Genomic DNA, 21,972 nt, shown 5'->3' with positions numbered 1-21,972 from the left:
CAGAGTCATTTTATGGTCTCAACAAGGTAAACCCTGTTTATGTTCAACACACTTTGTATGGCCATTAGCACATATTTTCAGTTTTTTTTAAATGTATTTATTTATTTCTTTTTTGCAAACGGCCGATGGGCTAATAAACTTTCTAGATTTTATTTTCAATTTACAATTTAGGCTAGGTCAGTTAGATTCATTGTATTTAGTATATTATGGAATAAATTGATAGCAGCTAGATAGATGGTAACTTAAGTTTTAAGAACACATTCCCGTTGTTAAAATAAGTCCATTCCTTCCATTTAAGTATTCAGTTTTAGACACACTCTCTTTCAAATGGTCACATGTCAGTGGGGACTTAATACTGACTGAGGTGCAACCCGGCATCCTACTGCTGTGTGAGGTAGTAGCTAATACAGCAAGCTGTGTATTAAGTTACCAATGTTGCATTACTAAATACTAGTGTATGTAGCCTGGAAGTGCTATTATTAGGTAGAGATGCCTATCACATGTTTAGGCCTATACTGAGGAGCTAGCCTAGCTAAGTCTTGCGGGAATAGCTTTTTAAAGCTTTTTTATTCTATTTTAATTTTTAAAAATGCTTTTCTTTAAAATGCCTTTTTAAGTGCACAGCTCAGTTGGAAACATATACAGTGGCTTGCAAAAGTATTCACCCCCCTTGAACTTTTCCACATTTTGTCACGTTACAACCACAAACTTAATTGTATATTAATGAGATTTCATGTGATAGACCAACACAAAGTGGTGTATAATTGTGAAGTGGAAGGAAAATGATACAAGGTTTTCAAACATTTTTAAAAATAGAAAACTGAAAAGTGTGGTGTGCAAAAGTATTCACCCCACTTTACTCTGATACACTTAAATAAAATCCAGTGCAACCAATTGCCTTCAGAAGTCACCCAATTTAGTAAATGGAGTCCACCTGTGTGTAATCTAATCTCAGTGTAAATACAGCTGATCTGTGAAGGCCTCAGAGGTTTGCTAGAGAACATTGTTGAACAAACAGCATCATCAAGCCCAACCGGACAGGTCAGGGATAAAGTTGTGGAGAAGTTTAATAAAGCATGGTTAGGATATGGAAAAATATCCTAAGCTTTGAACATCTCACAGAGCACTGTTCAATCCATTGGATGGGAAGATGGATGGAGCCAAATACAGGACAATCTTGGAAGAAAACCTGTTAGAGTCTGCAAAAGACTTTAGACTGGGGCGGAGGTTCACCTTCCAACAGGACAACGAGCCTAAACATACAGCCAGAGCTACAATGGAATGGTTTAGATCAAAGAATATTCATGTGTTAGAATGGTCCAGTCAAAGTCCAGACCTAAATCCAAGTGAGAATCTCTGGCAAGACTTGAAAATTGCTGTTCACAGACACTCTCCATCCAATCAGACTAAACTTGAGCTATTTTGCAAGAAGGAATGAGCAAATATTTCAGTCTCTATATGTGCATCGCTAGTAGAGACTTACCCCGAAAGACTTGCAGCTGTCATTGCAGGGAAAGGTGGTTCTACAAAGTGTTGACTCAGGGGGGTGAATACTTTTGCACACCACACTTTTCTGTTTTTTATTTTAAAAAAAATGTTTAAAAACCATATATCATTTTCCTTCCACTTCACAGTTATGCACCATTTTGTGTTGGTCTATCACATAAAACCCCATTAAAGTACATTTACATTTGTGGTTGTAACATGACAAAATGTGGAAAAGTTCAAGGGGGGTGAATACTTTTGCAAGCCACTGTATGTCCTTGCTTCATCATAGTTTGTTTCTTTTGAGGTGTCAAATAAATATTTTAAATGTGTATTGTTCCCTGTGTTTTTATCACAGAGCCCTATTGGGTTAAGAAAACACACTAAACTCCAGAAGTTTTTGTTTTTTTATCTATATTGAGCCAGAACTATATCTCACAGAACCAGTTTGGATTCTCTGGTGCTAATTTGGTGTTAAAATGCACTAAAATATGGCATCTACTTAATTGAAAATGTTCTAGGGGAAGACCCCCAGACCCCCCAGGGTTTTATTTCCTTTATACATCCATGTCTCTGTGTGTTCTTCACAGTCCAATGTTGCATCTACACAGTTCTCGTGGATGCTGATCCTAACTACAAATTAACTTGAGTAGTCTGTCTAGTTCGTCTGTTTTAAGGCTATATAATGTGCCATTTGTATAACATATAAACATGTCTAAAGTGCCCTCGGCAACACACAGAAGTTAGTGCCCTCTTCAGTGGTGAGAACGCGCTGTATGTGCCCTTTTTTTTCTTTTCGCCCCTGCCCTTCAAAAAGTCTGTGCACGCCACTGCTGAGCAGCATGTGAATTACAATATAATCTATTTCTCGCCTTTCCCCCAATGATCTGAATAAGTCGCTAAATTTGTCGCTTTTTTGAAATAATGTCGCTTAGAGGGTCTGAAAAGTCGCTAAGTCTAGCGAGACAGTCGCCATGTTGACAACACTGAAGAAGAGAGGCCGCTGACGTCACTCTCCTGCGCCGCTTGGGATTGCGAATTCAAATTGAATTTTGGACCTTTTTTTGCGGGGGGAGGGCTTCAAAACGAAAAAGCAGTTTTCTTTGTCTTTGTGTAACAAAATTAGCAGTTTTGAAGAAGAAAATTAAAATGCAATCTGGATGATTTATTACTAATTTTATTTATGAGTCAAAAATGCAGCTCTGACTTTGAAATTTCGGCTAATGCATTTTAATTTTCAAATTTGACATTTCAAATTGAATTTTGGTACCTATTTGCAGGGTCATCTTTTGAAAGTTTAATCTTAAATGTCCTTTTCCTTATCATTTGAATTAAGTTACATGATAAGCAGTCTTGAACAAGAAAATGAAAATGCAATTTGGATGATTTATTACTAATTTTATTTATGAGTCAAAAAATGCAGCTCTGACTTTGAAATGACAAAGCATTTCTGCTAATGCTTTTTAATTTTCAAATTTGACATTTCAAATTGAATTTTGGTACCTATTTGCTGGGCCATCTTTTGAATATTAAATCTTAAATGTCCTTTTCTTTATCATTTGAATTAAGTTACAAAATGAGCAGTCTTGAAGAAGAAAATGAAAATGCAATTTGGATGATTTATTACTAATTTTATTTATGAGTCAAAAAATGCAGCTACATTCTGAAAATGAAAAAGCATTTCTATAAATGCATTTTAATTTGAATTATGGTACAAATTTGCTTTCATAGATGCTGTTTGACAGGCTTTCACGTGAGATAATCGTGATGATGAGACTCCACCTGCGCGAACTGCGGACTCACTGAAGTTACTGTGAGTGACTACTGTGCACTCGGGTGGCTGTAACTAAAGGCAAGCCCGCTACGCTGACCGGGCCAGGGGCACAGAGGCCACTGAAGCCTACGATTATTATTATTTTTTTTCACGCTGCATCAAGGCCAAAGTGCGGGGCAACGGCGGCCATGGCCACCGTGAAATTCCTACCCTGCATGCAGTCAGTGCACTGTCTCTATAATGAAACATCATCTAAGCGGCCCGATTTGATCTATTTTGAGAACTCCGATCAAAACCGATAGGGGCATTATCAGCCGATTGCGATCGGTTGCTGATCGATTGGTGCATCTCTACTAATCAGTACCTCGTTAAGTAGAATGAGGTGTGCTTGTGTTGGACACTGGAATGGAATGACTGTCATGCATGTAGAAATGCTGAAAAATTTGCAGTGGTCTCCAAATTTTTCCAGAGGCTGTACATGTGTGTGTGTATATATATATATATATATATATATATATATATATATATATATGGATATATATATATATATATATATATATATATATATATATATATATATGGATAGATAGATACACTACTCACAATAAGTTAGGGATATTGTTATTTACATGAGTGCCTTTCCTATTTTTTTTTTTTAATTGAATTTTCACAGTTATCTTAACACAGAAGTTAATGCGGGATTACATGCCCTCAATTGAAAGGGAAAAAAAAAATAATTACAAAGACATTGAGAGAGAAAAATAGATAAATAATAATAATAAAAAATAATAATAATTAAAAAGAAAGTTTAAAAAAAATTAGAATTATTACCCTGTATTTCCTATACAGCTATTATGATGTATATCACAATTACTTATGTATTTCAGTGTCCTTTACACATATTCAACTTCTTGATGGTGGCTTTCAAGAAATTCAATGAATTGTCCCCAAAGTTTAAAAAAGCTCTGAATTTTCCCCTTGGTGGCGTATGTCAATTTCTCCATGGCTAGGGTATTGGAAAGGCTTCTTAGCCAATATTCAACTGTGGGAGGCTCAGGGCTCTTCCAAGAAATTGCTATACAGTGTTTAGCCTGAAGGGAGCACAGAATGATAATCTTTTTATTTGCCTCTGACATTCCTAACTCACTTGGGACTAGTCCTAGAATAAAAAACCGGGGGCAAGCAGGTAATTTGACGGATATAATATCAGATGTAGTTTGAATAACTTTTTCCCAGAATGTTAAAATTTTGGGGCAACTCCACAGGCAGTGAAATAGTGTACCTTCTTCTTCAGTGCACTTAATACAGAAATCAGAATTTTTATTATCGAATCGATGTAACAGGGCAGGAGTAATATAAGTAAGCATAATCCATTTAAATTGTAATAATTTCAATCTTGTGTTAATAGTGTGACTATGTGCATCTTGACACACTGTCTTCCATTCAGCTTGAGAGATTTCTGTATTTAAATCGCTAGACCAGGCCAATCTTTTACTGTCCGAGGATTCTTTGGATGCATCTGTAATTAATTTATACAGGGCGGATAGTTGACCCTGGCCTTGTAGATGCTCTAGTATGGTCTTTTCAAGACTGGAAAGGGAGGGTTTAAGAGGGGATTGTTTCGATGCTGATAGAATGAAATTCCTTACTTGTTGGTATTTAAAGAAGTGTTTGCTCAGGATATTGTAAATTCTTTGCAAATCTTCAAAACTATAGAGAATATTATTGTCGTTGTACATATCCATAACTTTACTGATCCCTCTCTCTGCCCAGAGTTTGAAGCCAGGGTCATCTCTACCTGGTGGAAATCTGTGGTTTCCCCAAATTGGTGTGAAACCTGATAGGTCTGACATTATATTTAAGTGTGCTTGTAATTTGTACCATACCTTAATAGTATTCTTAACAAATGGGTTGTGGGTATTTTTTAAGAGTTTTTTCAAAGAGTCTGCATACAAATAGAGATGTAGGGAAAGCGTAGAGGTAGTGGCCTTTTCTATTGTGGCCCAGGGCACAGAGACACCGTCCTCAAACCAATGCATGGCTGGTCTAATCTGGGCTGCCCAGTAGTACCAGAGAAAGTTTGGGAGTTGAAGTCCTCCCCTTTCATACGGCAAGTAGAGTTGTGTGAGTGTGACTCTTGGGCGTTTTTTATTCCAAATAAAGTTAGTTATCAACTTTTTCAGTTTATTAAATAGGTTTAATGGGGGTTGTAAAGGAATAGATTGAAATAGATATAAAAATTTAGGTAAGATATTCATTTTAACCAAGTTAACACGTCCAATTACAGATAAGGGAAGATCTGACCATCTTTTAAGGGATTCTGAAACAGATGTTAAAATAGGATTATAGTTATCTGGGACAAGGTCCTTTAAGTCTGGAGTAATATTTATTCCCAGATAGGTAAAGCCACAAGGTGAGTTTAGAAATGGATTCGGCACTGGGGGGCAGGCTCTTTCATTTTTCCCCAGGAACAGTATCTTAGACTTCCTATTATTCACTTTGTAACCAGAAAAGGTCCCAAAGGATTCCAATACTTTAGTAAGTGTTGGTAAGGGCTGTGTCAGATTATCTTAGAAGCTTTTCCTATTTCGTCTGAATTTTAATGAAATAAGTAAAAGTTCCCTTTGATATTACTAATAATGAATGAGAAGAAACACCATTTTCATTAGTTTAATATTTATTACCCCAAACATTTAGACAATAACAAGGATAGCCCCAAATAACAAAAATTGACAATGTCAGTAGCGGGTGTTTCCACCATTTGCCGCAATGACCGCTTGACAGCGACGTCTCAGGCTCCTCACTAGCCTCATGATGTTGTTCTGAGGCAATGCGTTCCACTCCTCCACAAGTGCTACATGCAGTTCTGCCAGGTCATTTTGGGGTGGGGTACGATCATCCAGTCTCTGCTTCAACTGGTCCCAGACGTGCTCTATGAGGTTCAGGTCAGGGGACATTGCTGGCCATACCATATGAGGCACTCCGACTTCCTGAAGTCGAGCTGTGACAATTCTGGCACGATGTGGTGGAGCATTATCATCCATGAACAGAAAGTTGGGGGTGTGCTGGCGGAATTGGGTGATGATGATGGGTTCTATGATGTCTCTGAGGTAAGAACGTGCAGTGACTGAGCCATCTACAATAACCAAATCTGTTTTGCGCTGACTGGTGATGCTTGCCCAGACTGTTGCACCTCCTCCACCAATGGGAACCCTGGGGACCATGTTGACCTTGGCGTATCGCTCACCTGGCCTTCTCCAGCAACGCTGACGACCATCATTTCTGTGCAAGGTGACCTGACACTCATCAGTGAACAGGACGGTAGACCACTGCGGCATTTTCCAGGTCACATGGTCTTGTGCCCACTGCAAACGTTCACGGCAGTGTCTTGGTGTCAGTGGAGTCACCTGCAACGGTCGTCTGGCATTCAAGCCAAAGCGGTGGAGTCGGTTTCGAATGGTTTGTCTGGAAACCCTAGTACCCCTCACATCTCGTAACTGGGCCTGCAGCTGTGTGGCAGTTGCATAACGATGTCTGAGTGCATAGGTCCTTAGGTACTGGTCATCGTTGCGGTCTGTCACTCGTGGGGCTCCACTCCTGGGTCTGTCAGGAACTCTGCCAGTAGTTCTGTGTCTTGATGCAAGTCTGCTGATGACACTTTGAGACACATGGCGACCCGAAGGCGCACTATGGCCAGGTGGCGCTGCATGGCCTTTAAGTGACGTTGTGTGTTCATGACTGTTTGAATGATGAACTTGGAATGACCTACTGACAATACTAGCTTTTTATACCCACAGAATGTTGAAATTGATGCCACACTGAAAAGGGTTGACTTTTAGTTTTTTGGTATTGGCCCCAATATGTAAGGCACACTTACATATTTGGGTCATCATACTGTAAAATTTATACTTATGTCATAGGCTACTTAGGGAATTTCATTTTTTTTATGGTTATAATGCTCTCACACAGCCATCACGAAGTATAATACTGTAAAGAAATACTATTTTTATTACTTGGTTCAAGAGAGGAGTTTTCTAAGTCAGACTCCTGCACAGATGCGGATCGGGTCGGACGCCTGGAGAGGCTGGTCGGGTTTTACGATTGCCATTTTCAAGGCACCACTTATCATCAGTCATTATTAGCGACACAAATGATAAGCATTTATATTTCATATGAGCTCATTCATGCGTGCTTGCGCCCTCCCAGAGCTCCCATTCCCCACGCTGTCTTACTTTCACTTTTAAAAATTGCGTCCGTCCAATTTTCCTTCGGGCGTCGCCGGTATAAATTTCTAGCAGGTCGACTTGGGTACGGAATGTAATTTGTGCTACTGTCGGAAAACAGGTGGGATGCGGTGACCCGTGCAGGACTCTGCTAAGTGGCCATTTTAAACCTCTAGCTAATTATCAAGCTAAATATCCAACATGCTAGTTAACGTCAAAGACTGCGGTGGAAGACAACGGTAAAATATTTCCTTTCTCTAACACTGGATTTATTTATGCCTGAATTTTTAAGGTGTGGCGGCTTTTATTTTGCTGTGGCAATGCGCCACAGTCAATTACATATAGGAGAAACCCTGTATGTGTATGTGTGTATATATATATATATGTATGTAACACTTAAAATTCATTATAGCCAGGCCTCGTATGCTCAAACCATCTGGATGAAAGGCTGCCTCGTGTCTGAGCTCTATCCCCTGAGGCATCTGCTTCCAGCTGATTTCCCCTGCTCAGAGGGATGACTCACTGTAACAGTATTTGTGTGAATGTGTATGTGTGGATCCCATGGGCTCTCACGATTCATGGGGAACATTTACACGCATCATAAAACTGAGACTGGATAAACCCCCGATGGAATCTAAGAACAAAAGTGAGAAAAAAAAACAATTTTCTGAGAGATGCCAATTTAGTCTGTTATGGAGGACTTAAGGTGAGATGGAGAGGGAAAGAAGCTTTTAAATCATTGCACCTTTAAAATCGTTAATGTCAGTATTTTCTGAAAACGTAAATATCATTACTGACGATAAATCAGCTGAGCCAGTGACATGCTGGGATCATAAAGATTATGTTTTCATGCCTTTTCACAGTCTTTATTTTAATTTTCACAAAGAAAAACCCTGGTTTATTGCTACCTAGGCCTATAAGTAACAACACTGTTCATCAAAGGAACATTTGTCAAACGATGAAAGCTGAAAAAAATGAGAAATCACTACAACAAAGTCAGAGGTTACAAGAGAAACGCACATTCAAAGAAACAAAAACACGTTGTTAACAAGTTCACCCAGAAAAAGATATTATCCAAACCACTATATGTGTTAATAAGTGTTATAACCAAATCACTGAAGCTGCAGTTTTTTGTAAAACCATATGATATAGTCCAAATAATGATGTGAAAAAATCATTAAATTTTTTCATAAAAGCAGGAGACTTACACTAGTACAGTTTGGAGAACATTTTCAGAGCTGAAACCGTCACAAAAATGCCACGTGGCCGCCATAGTAGCATTTTTTTTCGAAAAGATAATGCCTGCTTATTTTGAATTATGTTGCCATGCAGTTTCTGTCAAAATGATTGCATTATGCTTTTTGTTAGCATATTGTGCAGCAACAGTTCAAAATACTCTTTCTGAGAAAGGCTGGCAGTGACTTAATCTGTCTGTTTGCTCTTATTTCAGGTGATCAGAATACAAGTGGACAGACAACTGTTAACCACTTAAGGAACACCGTTCCAACATAGGAACACCCTTCGTAAAAACGAATAGTTTTTTTGCTTATAGTTTTAAGCATCAGATCTTAAGAATATATACTCACTGTTTGAAAGCTGAGACTGTCGTGATTATTTTAAGCCCAAAAAAGTTATTTCCAGACCATGTAATAGCCTTATAAACTCACCATGACACAACATTAGAAAGAGCCCTCTACCGCAAGAAGCAAGGAGTGTTCCCTTTCTTCCACAGCTACACGTCATGCCACAATTTTTTTTTCATAGTTCGCCAAGAGTCCATAGAAACGGAATATCCATGTCATTTTACCCAAAACTAGCTACAAGCAAGAAACCCCAGGGTCTTAGCTTTCATTTGAGAACAAGATTATGTTTCTAGGTAAAGGGGTTCTCAAGTTATAAGCCTTTGAATCTCAGTAGGTGCTCTTGGAAAAATAGGACCCAAGCAAAACGCACAGATATGCCTTTAGAAAAAAAATTGTGAAAAATCAATTTTCCAGTTTTTTGACTTCAAATTTTGAGTGTAGCTGAGATCTGTGTCTATGGCTTAATTGTGTCTGCTGTGTCCATAGACATACTTGAACCCTTATATCTTAGTCTGTTTATTGACATTTGAATTGGACGAAAACCAAAACCTGTGTTCCAACCTTTGTAACTCTGTGTCAGTATGTCATAGAATCACACTTACACTTCCAGAAAAAAACTTGAGGGTGTTACCTTTCCAATGGTACCAAGCACATCCCTGAGTCTCAAACTATGTGGGAGCTGTCATGCTTTTAATTTCGGTATGTCATTTTGGAAAAAGAACCTTAAAATGGGGGCGTTCATTAAGTGGTTAACTACCTGTTAATTACCAAGACACATCAGTCAGAAGTCTATTCAAGGTGGTCTGAGAATATTTGACCACATGTATTTTAAAATGTACACTTACACAACTTATTTGAACTTAACATATTTCCAGTGTGATCTGGGCCACAAAATGACAAATAAAAATGAACTTAGGGCTGATATTTTACTACATGACATTTGATGGATATCTCATCACATTCTGATAAATGATATCTTGTTTGGCTGTGTAACAATGAGGGTTGTAAATTCAGTTAAGTGTGAAGCCGTGTGTTTATAAGTATACAGTAGTTGTTATCTGGACTGTGTAGCAAAGTGTTTGTGATTAGGGTAGGCGTCACAAGCTTTAGTTTCTTTTTTGTCAAATTTCCTCTTTTCCTTTGTTCTTTTTCCTTTTTTGAGGGTATTACATGTATGTAATGAGTTGGCGTTATAGGTATATGTATGTATTTATGTGTTTTCTTTCTGTCACTGTGTTTTCTTGTATTTTCATAGACTGCAATAAACCAGTCGATCAAAGGACAAAAACCTACAAGTTTTGTTCAAAATTTGATAAAAAAAAAAACCAAGACCAACCAAAATTATATCTACTTATTCTTTAAAGAATCGCATTAGCAGAAATCAAACACATTACAAACATATATATAGCTACATGCACATATTATATTTGACTTACCTTGGCATGTACAGAACCCTCTCGGCCACAACAAATCCCACCCTGAAGAAAAGGTTACTGGCAGGAATGAACGGAAACACCAGGAACAACATTCCCACCAACACCTCCCTGCTCTCCTGTCTCTGCGGAGAGAGAGAGAGAGAGAGAGAGAGAGAGAGAGAGAGAGAGAGAGAGAGAGAGAGAGAATTTATTAAAAATTCATGATATTATAAAACCACAACAATAAACAAGATACCAAAAAACAGAGGGAGACAGAGAGTGAGGGAAATAGAGAGACACACACACAGAGAGAGACTGATTTTTAAGAATAACTTTATTCTGTCATTTTCCCCAAAAACTATTTACAAATAGATATAATCATGTTCAGAAACACAGACAAATCAATCAGTAAATAGTAATTTATAAAAATTTCGCCATGTGGTTTAACCATCACTTTGAAGTGATCAACGTCCCTCATCTCTGTAATAATTCAAATCAATCCTTACTCGAGCTTTGAACATCTGTCATTCCTTGTGCAAACAGGATGTTGTTCCAACTTGAAATTTATAAGTTGACTTTTGTGTTTAGCTGACTTTTGTATTTAAAACCAAGTATGAACATTTGTTTTGAGAAAATCTTCCCCACTTTTCTGAATAAGGTCTCCAAAAAACATGAACAATGGCAGCAGACACACACACTGAATAACAGTGGAAAATAGTTTCTTTATCAGGACATAAAGGACATGTATCACTCACACCTCTGTTAATAACAGACAGAAAGTCATTTACTGCTACTGCACCTTCTAAGAGCCTCCACTGTAAGACAGCTACCTTTTTTGTTAACAGGAGCCTATATAAACCCCTCCAAGCAGGTTGGACATCACCTCCCAGGTGCAGGTGACCTCGTCAAGGTATGTCAACACGATCATGTAGTTTGTTTTTGTTCAGATAAACATTCGCTACAGAGCTTCACCTTTTACCTCTTCTAGGTTCAACAGAGTAAGACTGTTTCCATCCAGAAAAGATCCAGCACAGTTATCAAAGCTGTGACGAACACCTAAACAAGGAAAAGGATCATCAGCATTAGGCACAATCACACTGTTACACTTGTTTCAAGTCTGTTTCCAGTGTCCAAGTAGCTGGATAATGATCCTAACTAATCTCACTCCCAGGCTCACTGCTAAAGCAGCTGCATTGTTCAAGTCAGATCAAACAATGACCACTACAGATCAATGAATTATAAACCCTGATCTGCAGAACATGTCTGTCACTGCTGACCCTGCCCAGCAGGGTTAGGAGACGTACTCCATGCACCATCAGCTTTCTCAACAACCAGTAGGAGTGACTTTGCTCCTTTCTCTTCTTCACCAGTGTTTTACATACTGTGAAGATTCCAGGGTAGAAAGATGGTAGTCTGACGTCTGAAGAGTCTGAAGCATCAAAGTTTGTAAATCCATCAGGAACAATAAGTCCTGCTGTCCCAGTCAACCAAAACTGCGGTGTGTGCCAGCGGTCTCCACACCAAGTCTTTAGGGCCAAACAGCTTTCTCTGAATAAAATGGAGGTGGAAAGGTGCAACTCTACTGGGTAATTGTGTAAGTCCATGTCTTCCCTCTTCCTTTGAAAGAAACAGAATGGCCTGAGAAATCAGTGCAATATTAATACCACACTGTTTATTGAATATAATCACAGTGTCATCTGGATATGCTGATAATTCAACAGCTGACGTGCAACCTGGAAAGCAGACACCTGAGAGTTTTTTCCTTAGTTTGTGAAGCAGAAGTTCAATGGCGAGGGAATACAACATCCCAAAAAGAGAGCATTCCTACTGTGCCCCCTCTGGACAACAAAAGGTGCATCCAAAGCACCATTTACTTTTTGTATACTCGCTATATCACAATAAAATGCCTCAATCTTAGCAATGAATCCTGGGCTGAACCCAAAAGCTTTCAGCGTCTGCCGTAGACGCTGATGTTCAAATGCCTTTTCCTGCAAGACCAGCATCTACACCCAATCAGCCAGAGACATCCAAAATATGTCAAATAAAAGTGATATCATCACTCATCAACCTGCCAGGCACCCAGTTGAGGCGGTCAACATGGATGACCTCACTCATCACCTCTCTGATCACCTCTCTGGAAGCCATAGTTTAAGAGAGTATCTTATTGTCCCCCCGACAGCAGAGAGACCGGCCTCCAGTATTTCAGATCCTGTAGATCTCCTTTCTTCAGCAACAAAGTGATGACTGCCTTTCAACAGCTCAATGGCAGCTGTCCTTCACACAAACTGTGCTGGAACACCTCCAACAGATCCCAACCAACCACTGAACAAATAATTTTGATGAAGGTTCTCAGTCAGTTCAGTCACTTATTCCATACTCACTCCTACACAGAGAGAGAGAGACAGACAGTGAAAGGGAAGGAGGCAGACAGACAGACAGACAGACAGAGAGAGAGACACACACACACACAGAAAGAAACTTTTTGAATATTAAAAAAATCCTATTCTACCATCATCAACTTAAACTTGTAACCTGCAGAAAAGAGCAATAAGGACTATTCACAAGGGCAACTACTTCGAACATACAAACCCACTTTTTATACAATCAAAACTACTGAAATTCACTGAAATTGTATCTTACCAAACAGCAATCATCATGTATATGTGTTTGTAGATATATTAATTTCATTTAGACAAAGGGGTGGGAGGTAACAAGCTATGCTTCTTCTCACTCCTTTTCAAATATGTCATTTATTTTTATTTTATTTTTTTCCATCCATCCATCCATCCATTGTCAACCGCTTATCCAAAATCGGGTCGCGGGGGCAGCAGCTTCAGTAGCGAGCCCCAGACATCCCTTTCCCCGGCCACATCGGCTAACTCTGACTGGGGAATCCCCAGGCGCTCCCAGGCCAGAGAAGAGATATAATCCCTCCACCTGGTCCTGGGTCTACCCCTAGGTCTCCTCCCAGTTGGCCGTGCCAGGAACACCTCCCTAGGAAGGCGCCCTGGTGGCATCCTCATCAGATGCCCGAACCACCTCAACTGGCTCCTTTCCACGCAGAGGAGCAGCGGCTCTACTCCGAGTCCCTCCCGGATGGCTGAGCTTCTTACCCTATCTCTAAGGGAGACCCCAGCCACCCTGCGAAGAAAACCCATTTCGGCCGCTTGTACCCGCGATCTCATTCTTTCGGTCATGACCCATCGCTCATGACCATAGGTGAGGGTAGGGACGAAGATTGACCGGTAGATCGAGAGCTTTGCCTTTCGGCTCAGCTCCCTTTTCGTCACAACCGTGCGGTGAAGCGCATGCAACACCGCACCCGCTGCGCCGACTCTCCTGTGGATCTCCCGCCCCATCATCCCCTCACTCGTGAACAAAACCCCGAGGTACTTGAACTCCTTCACTTGGGGCAAGGACACATTCCCCACCTGGAGTAGGCAATCCACTGGTTTCCTACTGAGAACCATGGCCTCAGATTTAGAGGTGCTGATCCTCATCCCTGCCGCTTCACACTCAGCTGCGAACTGATCCAGTGAGCGTTGTAGATCTACAGCCGATGATGCCATCAAGACCACATCATCTGCAAAAAGCAGTGATGCGATCTTAAGGTCACTGACCTGTAGCCCCTCCATACCACGACTGCGCCTTGAAATCCTGTCCATGTAAATCACAAACAGGATTGGGGACAGGGCACAGCCCTGGCGGAGGCCAACACCCACTTGGAACAAGTCCGACTTACTTCCGAGTATACGCACACAGCTCTCGCTTTGAGAATATAGGGATTGGATGGCCCTGAGAAGGGACCCCCTCACCCCATACTCCCGCAGCACCTCCCACGGAACATCCCGGGGGACCCGGTCGTACGCCTTCTCCAGATCCACAAAACACATGTGGACTGGGAGATTGTACTCCCAGGCCCCCTCCAAGACCCCTGCCAGAGTAAAGAGCTGGTCCGTTGTTCCACGACCAGGACGGAATCCGCATTGTTCCTCTTCAATCTGAGGTTCGACAATCGGCCGGTCCCTCCTTTCCGGCACCTTGGAGTAGACTTTCCCAGGCAGGCTGAGTAGTGTGATACCTCTGTAATTGGCACACACCCTCTGGTCCCCTTTCTTAAAGAGAGGGACCACCACACCTGTTTGCCACTCCTTCGGCACCGACCCCGACCCCCACGCAATGTTGAAGAGGCGTGTCAACCAAGACAGCCCCTCAACACCCAGAGCCTTCAGCATTTCTGGTGGTATCTCATCGATCCCTGGGGCTTTGCCACTGTGGAGTTGTTTGACTACCACAGTGACTTCACCCAGGGAAATCGGCGATGATACCCCATCATCCTCCAGCTCTGTCTCCATTACAGAGGGTGGCTGAGTGGGATTCAGGAGGTCATCAAAGTACTCCTTCCACCGCCCTATTACCTCCTCAGTCGAAGTCAACAAGGTCCCATCCTTGCTGTACACAGCTTGGATGGTTCCCCGTTTCCCCCTCCTGAGGTGGCGGACAGTTTTCCAGAAGTGCTTGGCGCCGCCCGAAAGTCCTTCTCCATGGCCTCGCCGAACTCCTCCCACACCCGCTGCTTTGCCTCTGCCACAGCTGTGGCTGCTGCCCTTCGGGCCCGTCGGTACCCCAAAACTGCCTCAGGAGTCCCCCGGGACAACATGTCCCTGAAGGCCTCCTTCTTCAGTCGGACGGCTTCCCTGACCACCGGTGTCCACCACGGTGTCCGAGGGTTGCCGCCCCTTGAGGCACCTAAGACCCTATGGCCACAGGACACAGCTGCAGCTTCAACAATGGAAGCTTTGAACATCGTCCATTCAGGTTCGATATCCCCAGCCTCCACAGGGATGCTAGAGAAGCTCCTTCGGAGGTGGGAGTTGAAGGCTTCTCGGACAGGAGCCTCCCCCAGACGTTCCCAGCTTACCCGCACTACACGTTTGGGCTTACCAGGTCTGTCCAGGGATTTCCCCTGCCACCGAAACCAACTCACCACCAGGTGGTGATCGGTTGACAGCTCTGCCCCTCTCTTTACCCGAGTGTCCAAAACACACGGTCGAAGGTCAGATGATACGATCACAAAATCGATCATTGACCTTCGACCTAGGGTGCTCTGGTACCACGTACACTTATGAGCATCCTTGTGTTCGAACATGGTGTTCATTATAGACAGACCGTGACTAGCACAGAAGTCTAATAATAGAACACCACTCGGGTTCAGATCGGGGAGGCCGTTCCTCCCAATCACGCCCCTCCAGGTATCTCCGTCATTGCCGACGTGCGCGTTGAAGTCCCCCAGTAAGACCACGGAGTCCCCCACCGGGGCCCCTTGCAGGGCCCCAGCCAGGACCTCCAAGAAGGCCGCATACTCCGAACTGCTGTTTGGTGCATACGCACAGACAACAGTCAGGGTTTTCCCCCCAGCCCTTAGGCGTAGGGAGGCGACCCTCTCGTCCACCGGGGTAAACTCCAACACGGCGGCGCTCAGCCGGGGACTTGTGAGTATCCCCACACCCGCCCGGCGCCTCACACCTTTGGCAACTCCGGAGAAGAATAGCGTCCAGCCCCTTTCCAGGAGTTTGGATCCAGAGCCGATGCTGTGCGTGGAGGCAAGCCCCACCAGATCCAACCGGTAGCGCTCAACCTCCCGCACCAGCTCCGGCTCCTTCCCCCCAAGAGAGGTGACATTCCACGTCCCCAGAGTCAGCCTCTGCCGCCCAGTTCTGGGGTGCCGAGGCCCGCCACGACCACTGCCACCCATGTGGCATCGCACCCGGCCCCAGCGGTTTCTCCTGCGGATGGTGGGTCCACGGGATGGGGGAGGGAGAAGTGCCACGTTGCTCTTTCGGGCTGTGCCCGGCCGGGCCCCGTGGCAGACCCGGCCACCAGGCGCTCTCTTTCGGGCCCTCCGTCCGGGCCTGGCTCCAGACGTGGGCCCCGGGCTTCCTCTGGACAGGGTCTCTCGCCTCACACCTCTATTTTCCATGGGGTATTTTGAACCATACTTAGTCTGGCCCCTCACCTGAGACCAATTTGTCTTGGGAGACCCTACCGGGAGCACATGGCTCCTGACCACCTAGCTCCCAGGTTCATTGGGACACGCAAACCTCTCCACCGCGATAAGGTGATGGTTCCCGGAGATGGTTCAATAATGCTTCATTATTATTTTGCTTCCTCAAAATCTTCACTTCTATATTATGTTGTGCAAATAATTTGTTAAATAGCAATCAGGAAGCCGTGTTCTATTTACATATTCGGAATAAAATAATAATAATAAAACAAATATATATATATGGAACTGTATAAGATCAACAAGAACCTAAGGGCCTTCATCCAGAACTCGATGGAAATGTGGAAGACAACCCTAGAGGCCAATTCAAAGCCGATTGCCCAAGTCAACATCAAATGTGGTAAATACCAAGGAGATGCGCTATCACCACTGCTGTTCTGCATAGGCCTTAACCCCCTCAGTCAGATCATCACGAAGAGCGGCTACGGGTACTGATTCCGTAGTGGGGCAACAATCAGCCACCTGCTCTACATGGATGACATCAAGCTGTATGCCAGGAGCGAGCGAGAAATAGACTCACTGATCCACACCACCAGGGTCTACAGCGATGACATAGCGATGTCGTTTGGATTGGACAAGTGTGGCAGGATGGTTCAAAAGAGAGGCAAGATGAACATGACTGAGGGGATTGACCTACCAGAGGGCAACATAGGTAATATCCAAGACAGCTACAAGTACCTTGGCAACCCACAGGCTAATGGAAACCATGAAGAGGCCACAAGGAAGTTAACCACAGCCAAATACCTCCAGAGAGTGAGGCAGGTCCTGAAAAGTCAGCTGAATGGTAAGAACAAGATCCGAGCCATCAACATGTACGCACTACCAGTCATCAGATACCCCGCTGGTATCATAACCTGGCCAAAGGAGGAGATAGAAGCCACAGATATCAAGACTAGAAAGCTCCTCACCATGCACGGAGGGTTCCATCCCAAGTCCAGCACCCTGAGGCTATACACTAAGCGGAAAGAGGGAGGCCGAGGGCTAGTGAGCGTCAAGGCCACGGTCCAGGATGAAACATCGAAAATTCGAGAATACATCGAAAAAATGGCCCCGAAGGATGAACTGCTAAGTGAATGTCTCAGGCAGCAGAACCCTGATGAGAGTGCAGAGGATGAGGAGGAGCAGACAACCTGGAGGGACAAGCCCCTACATGGCATGTACCACCGTCAGATAGAGGAAGTGGCTGATATCAAGAAATCCTACCAGTGGCTGGAAAATGCAGGACTGACAGACAGCACAGAGGCACTAATCGTGGCAGCACAAGAACAGGCCATAAGCACAAGAGCCATAGAGGCCAGGATCTACCAGAGTAGATCAGACCCAAGATGCAGACTGTGCAAAGAAGCCCCTGAGACAGTCCAGCACATAGTAGCAGGGTGTAAGATGCTAGCTGGATCAGCGTACATGGAGAGGCACAACCAAGTGGCTGGGATAGTATACAGGAACATCTGCAACCAGTATGGAATAGAAGTACCCAAATCCCAATAGGCCATACCACAGAAGGTGGCTGAGAACAACAGGGCCAAGGTTCTGTGGGACTTCAGCTTCCAGACTGACAAACAGCTCCTGGCTATCCAACCGGACATAGTGGTGGTGGTGATAGATGTGGCGATGCCAGCTGACGCCAACATCAGGAAGAAGGAACACGAGAAACTTCAGAAGTACCAAGGGTTGAAAGAGCAGCTGGAACGGATGTGGAAGGTCAAGGCTAGCGTGGTCCCCGTGGTAGTGGGGGCACTCGGGGCAGTAACCCCCAAACTGGGAGAGTGGCTCCAACAGATCCCAGGAACAACATCTGAAGCCTCAGTCCAGAAGAGCGCAGTCCAAGGAACAGCCAAGATACTGCGCAGAACCCTCAAACTCCCAGGCCTCTGGTAGAGGACCCGAGCTTGAGGATGACACAGAAACCACCCTACCAGGGTGAGAAGGAGATATATAAACTGAAAACAATATGTTATCAGGCATCATTACTATAATTCACATCACACACACACACAAACACACACACACACACACACACACACACACACACACCATAATAAGTAAAATAAAAATAAAAAAATGAGGACCAGTGAACCATCTTCCCTCAGTGTGAATAAACCCTGTCTGATCCCCCACAGAGGCCTGAAAGAGTCCAGATTACTGGTCAGGGTATAGAAAGCGTGCTCTATTTTCAGACGAGCAGCAAACAAACCATTCAGACTTTGCACTACATCAGTCCAGCCTTGACCTAACATCTGATTTTTCCAAGTCTTCAGGATCACTAGCTTGCCACTTCCAAACAGGTAACTAATTAGAACCAAAGTCGATCTTTCCTTACAACATATAAAAAGGGGACAGAGAATTTCTCTCTCAAAGATTCCAGCCATTCCAGCCACTGTTTTCTCCACAAGAGGCCTATACAGGACCCTCCATCTGCCTTTAGGGGTACAGCCTGAAGCAAAAACCTCATTCCAACTTGACTTGATTCCAGCCAAAGGTGAAAGGTCTTGACAGCAAAGGTTCAGCACTTTCACACAACTATGAAAAAGCTGCTTCTTCCCACAAAAGCGGAAATTAACCAGCACTGGTGTTTTCAGAGAAAGTAACCTTCCATTTTTCTCTTGCCACTTCTAAACAGCAGGAATGACAATCAGGAAGGGTATAATGTACTAGTCATTGTTCCATTGGTAGCAGGGTTCTCAGAAAAGACAGGGGATAGACAGGGACTGCCAGACTTCCTCCACAATCCTCATCAATCTAGAGGATTTGATGTAAGAGCTAACATGTTTTTTCCATGGATGCTTTTGTGAGATGGCCCAGTTTAATGGTGTCAGCCTCAACAAACATAGTCCTAAATGAAATGGGGGAAAGCATGGTGTTTGTAAGGAAGGAAAAAGTGGCTACTCAAATAGCCACTTTCCCGGTCTGGGGTCAGAATTCTGTGTAACTATCAGCATCTGCCAGGCATAACCACCGAGCTGTAGAAAGGTGTAAGCCAAGTCAGGTCAACTTCAGGCCTCAACAGAAAAAGTTGTTTATCCAGACCAAATTGTCCAGCTTTCCGGACCAGCAACCAAGCAGGAGTCAACAAGCTGTGACCACAGCCATACAAGAGCCTCTGTGCCGTCTGTGGTATGTTGGCTGCAGTTCTGGAAAGAATGTTTATGAGTCCTTGTCCTCCCCCTGGCACAGGATGATATAGGGCAAACACCCTCAACCAGTGCTGACAAGACCAAAAAAAAGTTCACTAGCAGCTGCTGCACCTCTTTCACAAGTCCTGGCGGTGGCACTAAAACAATGAGTCTGTGCCATAGAGATGAGACAATCAGGTTACTGACTATCAGAGCTCTTTTCATGTAGGACAGCTGGGGTAGCAACCATTTCCATTTAGACATCATTTAGCTTCCATCTTAGTTTTCACTTGACGTCACACCCCCTTGGAGGGCAAAATATAATTTCCTGCTGCCCACCAGCATAGGAAATAGTGATGAATTTAGTTTGGAACCAGTTTTGTTTTTTTGGTGATGTCCATGGTACATATACAATAATAATATAAATACAATACTGGCTAATATCTAGTGTTAGTCAATTAAAACCCCCCTTTGCATTTACAATGAAGAACTTCTTGCTCTTCATCCATCCAGATCAAAAATACAAATAACTGTACATACTGTTATAAGCTTTCATACTGGCAGCAGAATAAGTTGAGGGATTCTCCCCAAGGTACACGTAAATCTCAAAGAAGTCGAGCTCTGCCAGGGATCTGGGAAATACAGCAGCAGGTGCTGTATATAGATCGCAAGTGTTCAACACTTACAGTATATGTCCATAATATTCCTTCTCTACGGCTGACAGGTGATCCAAATAACTGCCGCCATCTTGGTCAACTATTTCGACCTCCAGCTCAGTGTGCAGGTCACGTGACAGAAAATTAAGAATGGATACCCGTGACATACCAGACACACTCAACATACTTCCAGTGAACCAAGTTTCCTCCTAAATGCTGTTGCTCATTTCTTTAGCCTAAACCTCTTTACTGGGGTTACCTCAACACCTGAGTTGACAGTATGGCCTTAGTATGGTACATTGCAAACAAATAATGGAGATTAAAAGCATTTATCATGGCATTAAATTAATAATCCTAGACTAGCCTAGGTTAAAAATGGCATAACGATCTGTTCTTAGAGAAAATAGGAAAATAAAGATCGAGAATTGAGTTGAATAGTGACCCTAAAATCAAAAATTACATTGATTTAAGATTTGGAGAGTTGTCACACCCCTGCTTATTACACAGGAACAATTACATAAAGCTATTAGCTCCTTTGAGAAAGGTAAAAGCCCAGGGGCTGATGGCATTCCTGCGTTCTGCCATCAAGATTCCTTTACTTACCACCTTTAATTGTGGAGGAAAAAATGAAGGAAAAACATACAGAAACGCAACAAGAAGGGTTAATCTCACTACTGTTAAAACAAGTCTCATTTTGAAAGACTAATGATCCTGTTGACTACACTAAAGAATTGGTGGTCGACAACACTAAAATGAAAGATTACTAAAATACTAGCTTAGTGCCTGGAAAACATGAATTTGCCTGTGTTGAATCTGTTGTGTTTCGTCTATGGATCGTTTTTTCTTCTTTCCTAAAATGTATCGTATTCAGTTTCTGTAGATGTACTTATTGGATCTCTAAGACTTATCAGAATTAACGGTTTGATTGACAGCCCTACTTATGACATACAACATAAATAATTTATTATAATTAACATAAGAAACTAAACAATAAACAGATAAATAAGGTGTGTACCACAGTGCCATCAGTGGTGTAAATGTGGATGTGTGGAGAGATGGTGTGGTGTAGGTTTTGGTGGAGCAAAACAATGGTTTAAACATAAGAAAAGGTGCGGGCAATGGGAGAAAAGCAAGAGAGCAGCCCAGTTAAAGGACAGACTTTTATATCCTCCCAGAGCACTGAGTCCCGGGGCTCTAGGCTCTAGATTAGGCTGCTACTGCAACCACCCTCCTCTGGTAAATTCCAAGAGAGAGAAAGGGAAAAGGGTTACTAAATCCAACCTGCACAAAGACTCAACCAATATCAGGGGCTGTCACAGTTTATGAAGCTATCAGTAGCTCTCTGTTAATGTTTGCAGATGTTCATAATGTTTATGGTAACACCTGTGTCAGATCATATCAGCAGCTAGCCGTGTGTGTGGGTTCTTCCCTACAATTTTCAGGGATTGTATTAGTCGCTCAAAGTGTTTAAGCGAATGTGTCTCTAATATCACTGTAGGTCCCTTCCAGTCATGGATGTACTCAATAGCTGCCGATGAGGCTGTTGAAAGCAGAACAAGCCTCTGATTGGAGCGACACTAATCAGCAGTTCACACTCCTTTCGTTCTCATTACTGTTAATGAGCCAATGCACTGAACCCAGCAAGGGCCTGCTGACTCA

The 21,972-nt window shown here is 43.0% G+C and overlaps 1 protein-coding gene across 1 annotated transcript in view; it reads right to left on the bottom strand.

Annotated features, from left to right (window-relative positions):
- Positions 1–21,972, bottom strand: part of tmtc1 (transmembrane O-mannosyltransferase targeting cadherins 1) — a 276,866-nt gene that overhangs the window by 86,733 nt on the left and 168,161 nt on the right. The window contains exon 8 of the mRNA XM_030439340.1: positions 10,502–10,623. Coding sequence (XP_030295200.1) covers positions 10,502–10,623 — 122 coding nt within the window. The remainder of the gene's footprint in view (positions 1–10,501; positions 10,624–21,972) is intronic.

Source organism: Sparus aurata, chromosome 14 (genome assembly GCF_900880675.1).
Source record: "Sparus aurata chromosome 14, fSpaAur1.1, whole genome shotgun sequence".
NCBI lineage: Eukaryota > Metazoa > Chordata > Actinopteri > Spariformes > Sparidae > Sparus > Sparus aurata.
The sequence above is the reverse complement of the archived record's forward strand: the minus strand, read 5'-3'. Positions and strand labels throughout refer to the sequence as shown.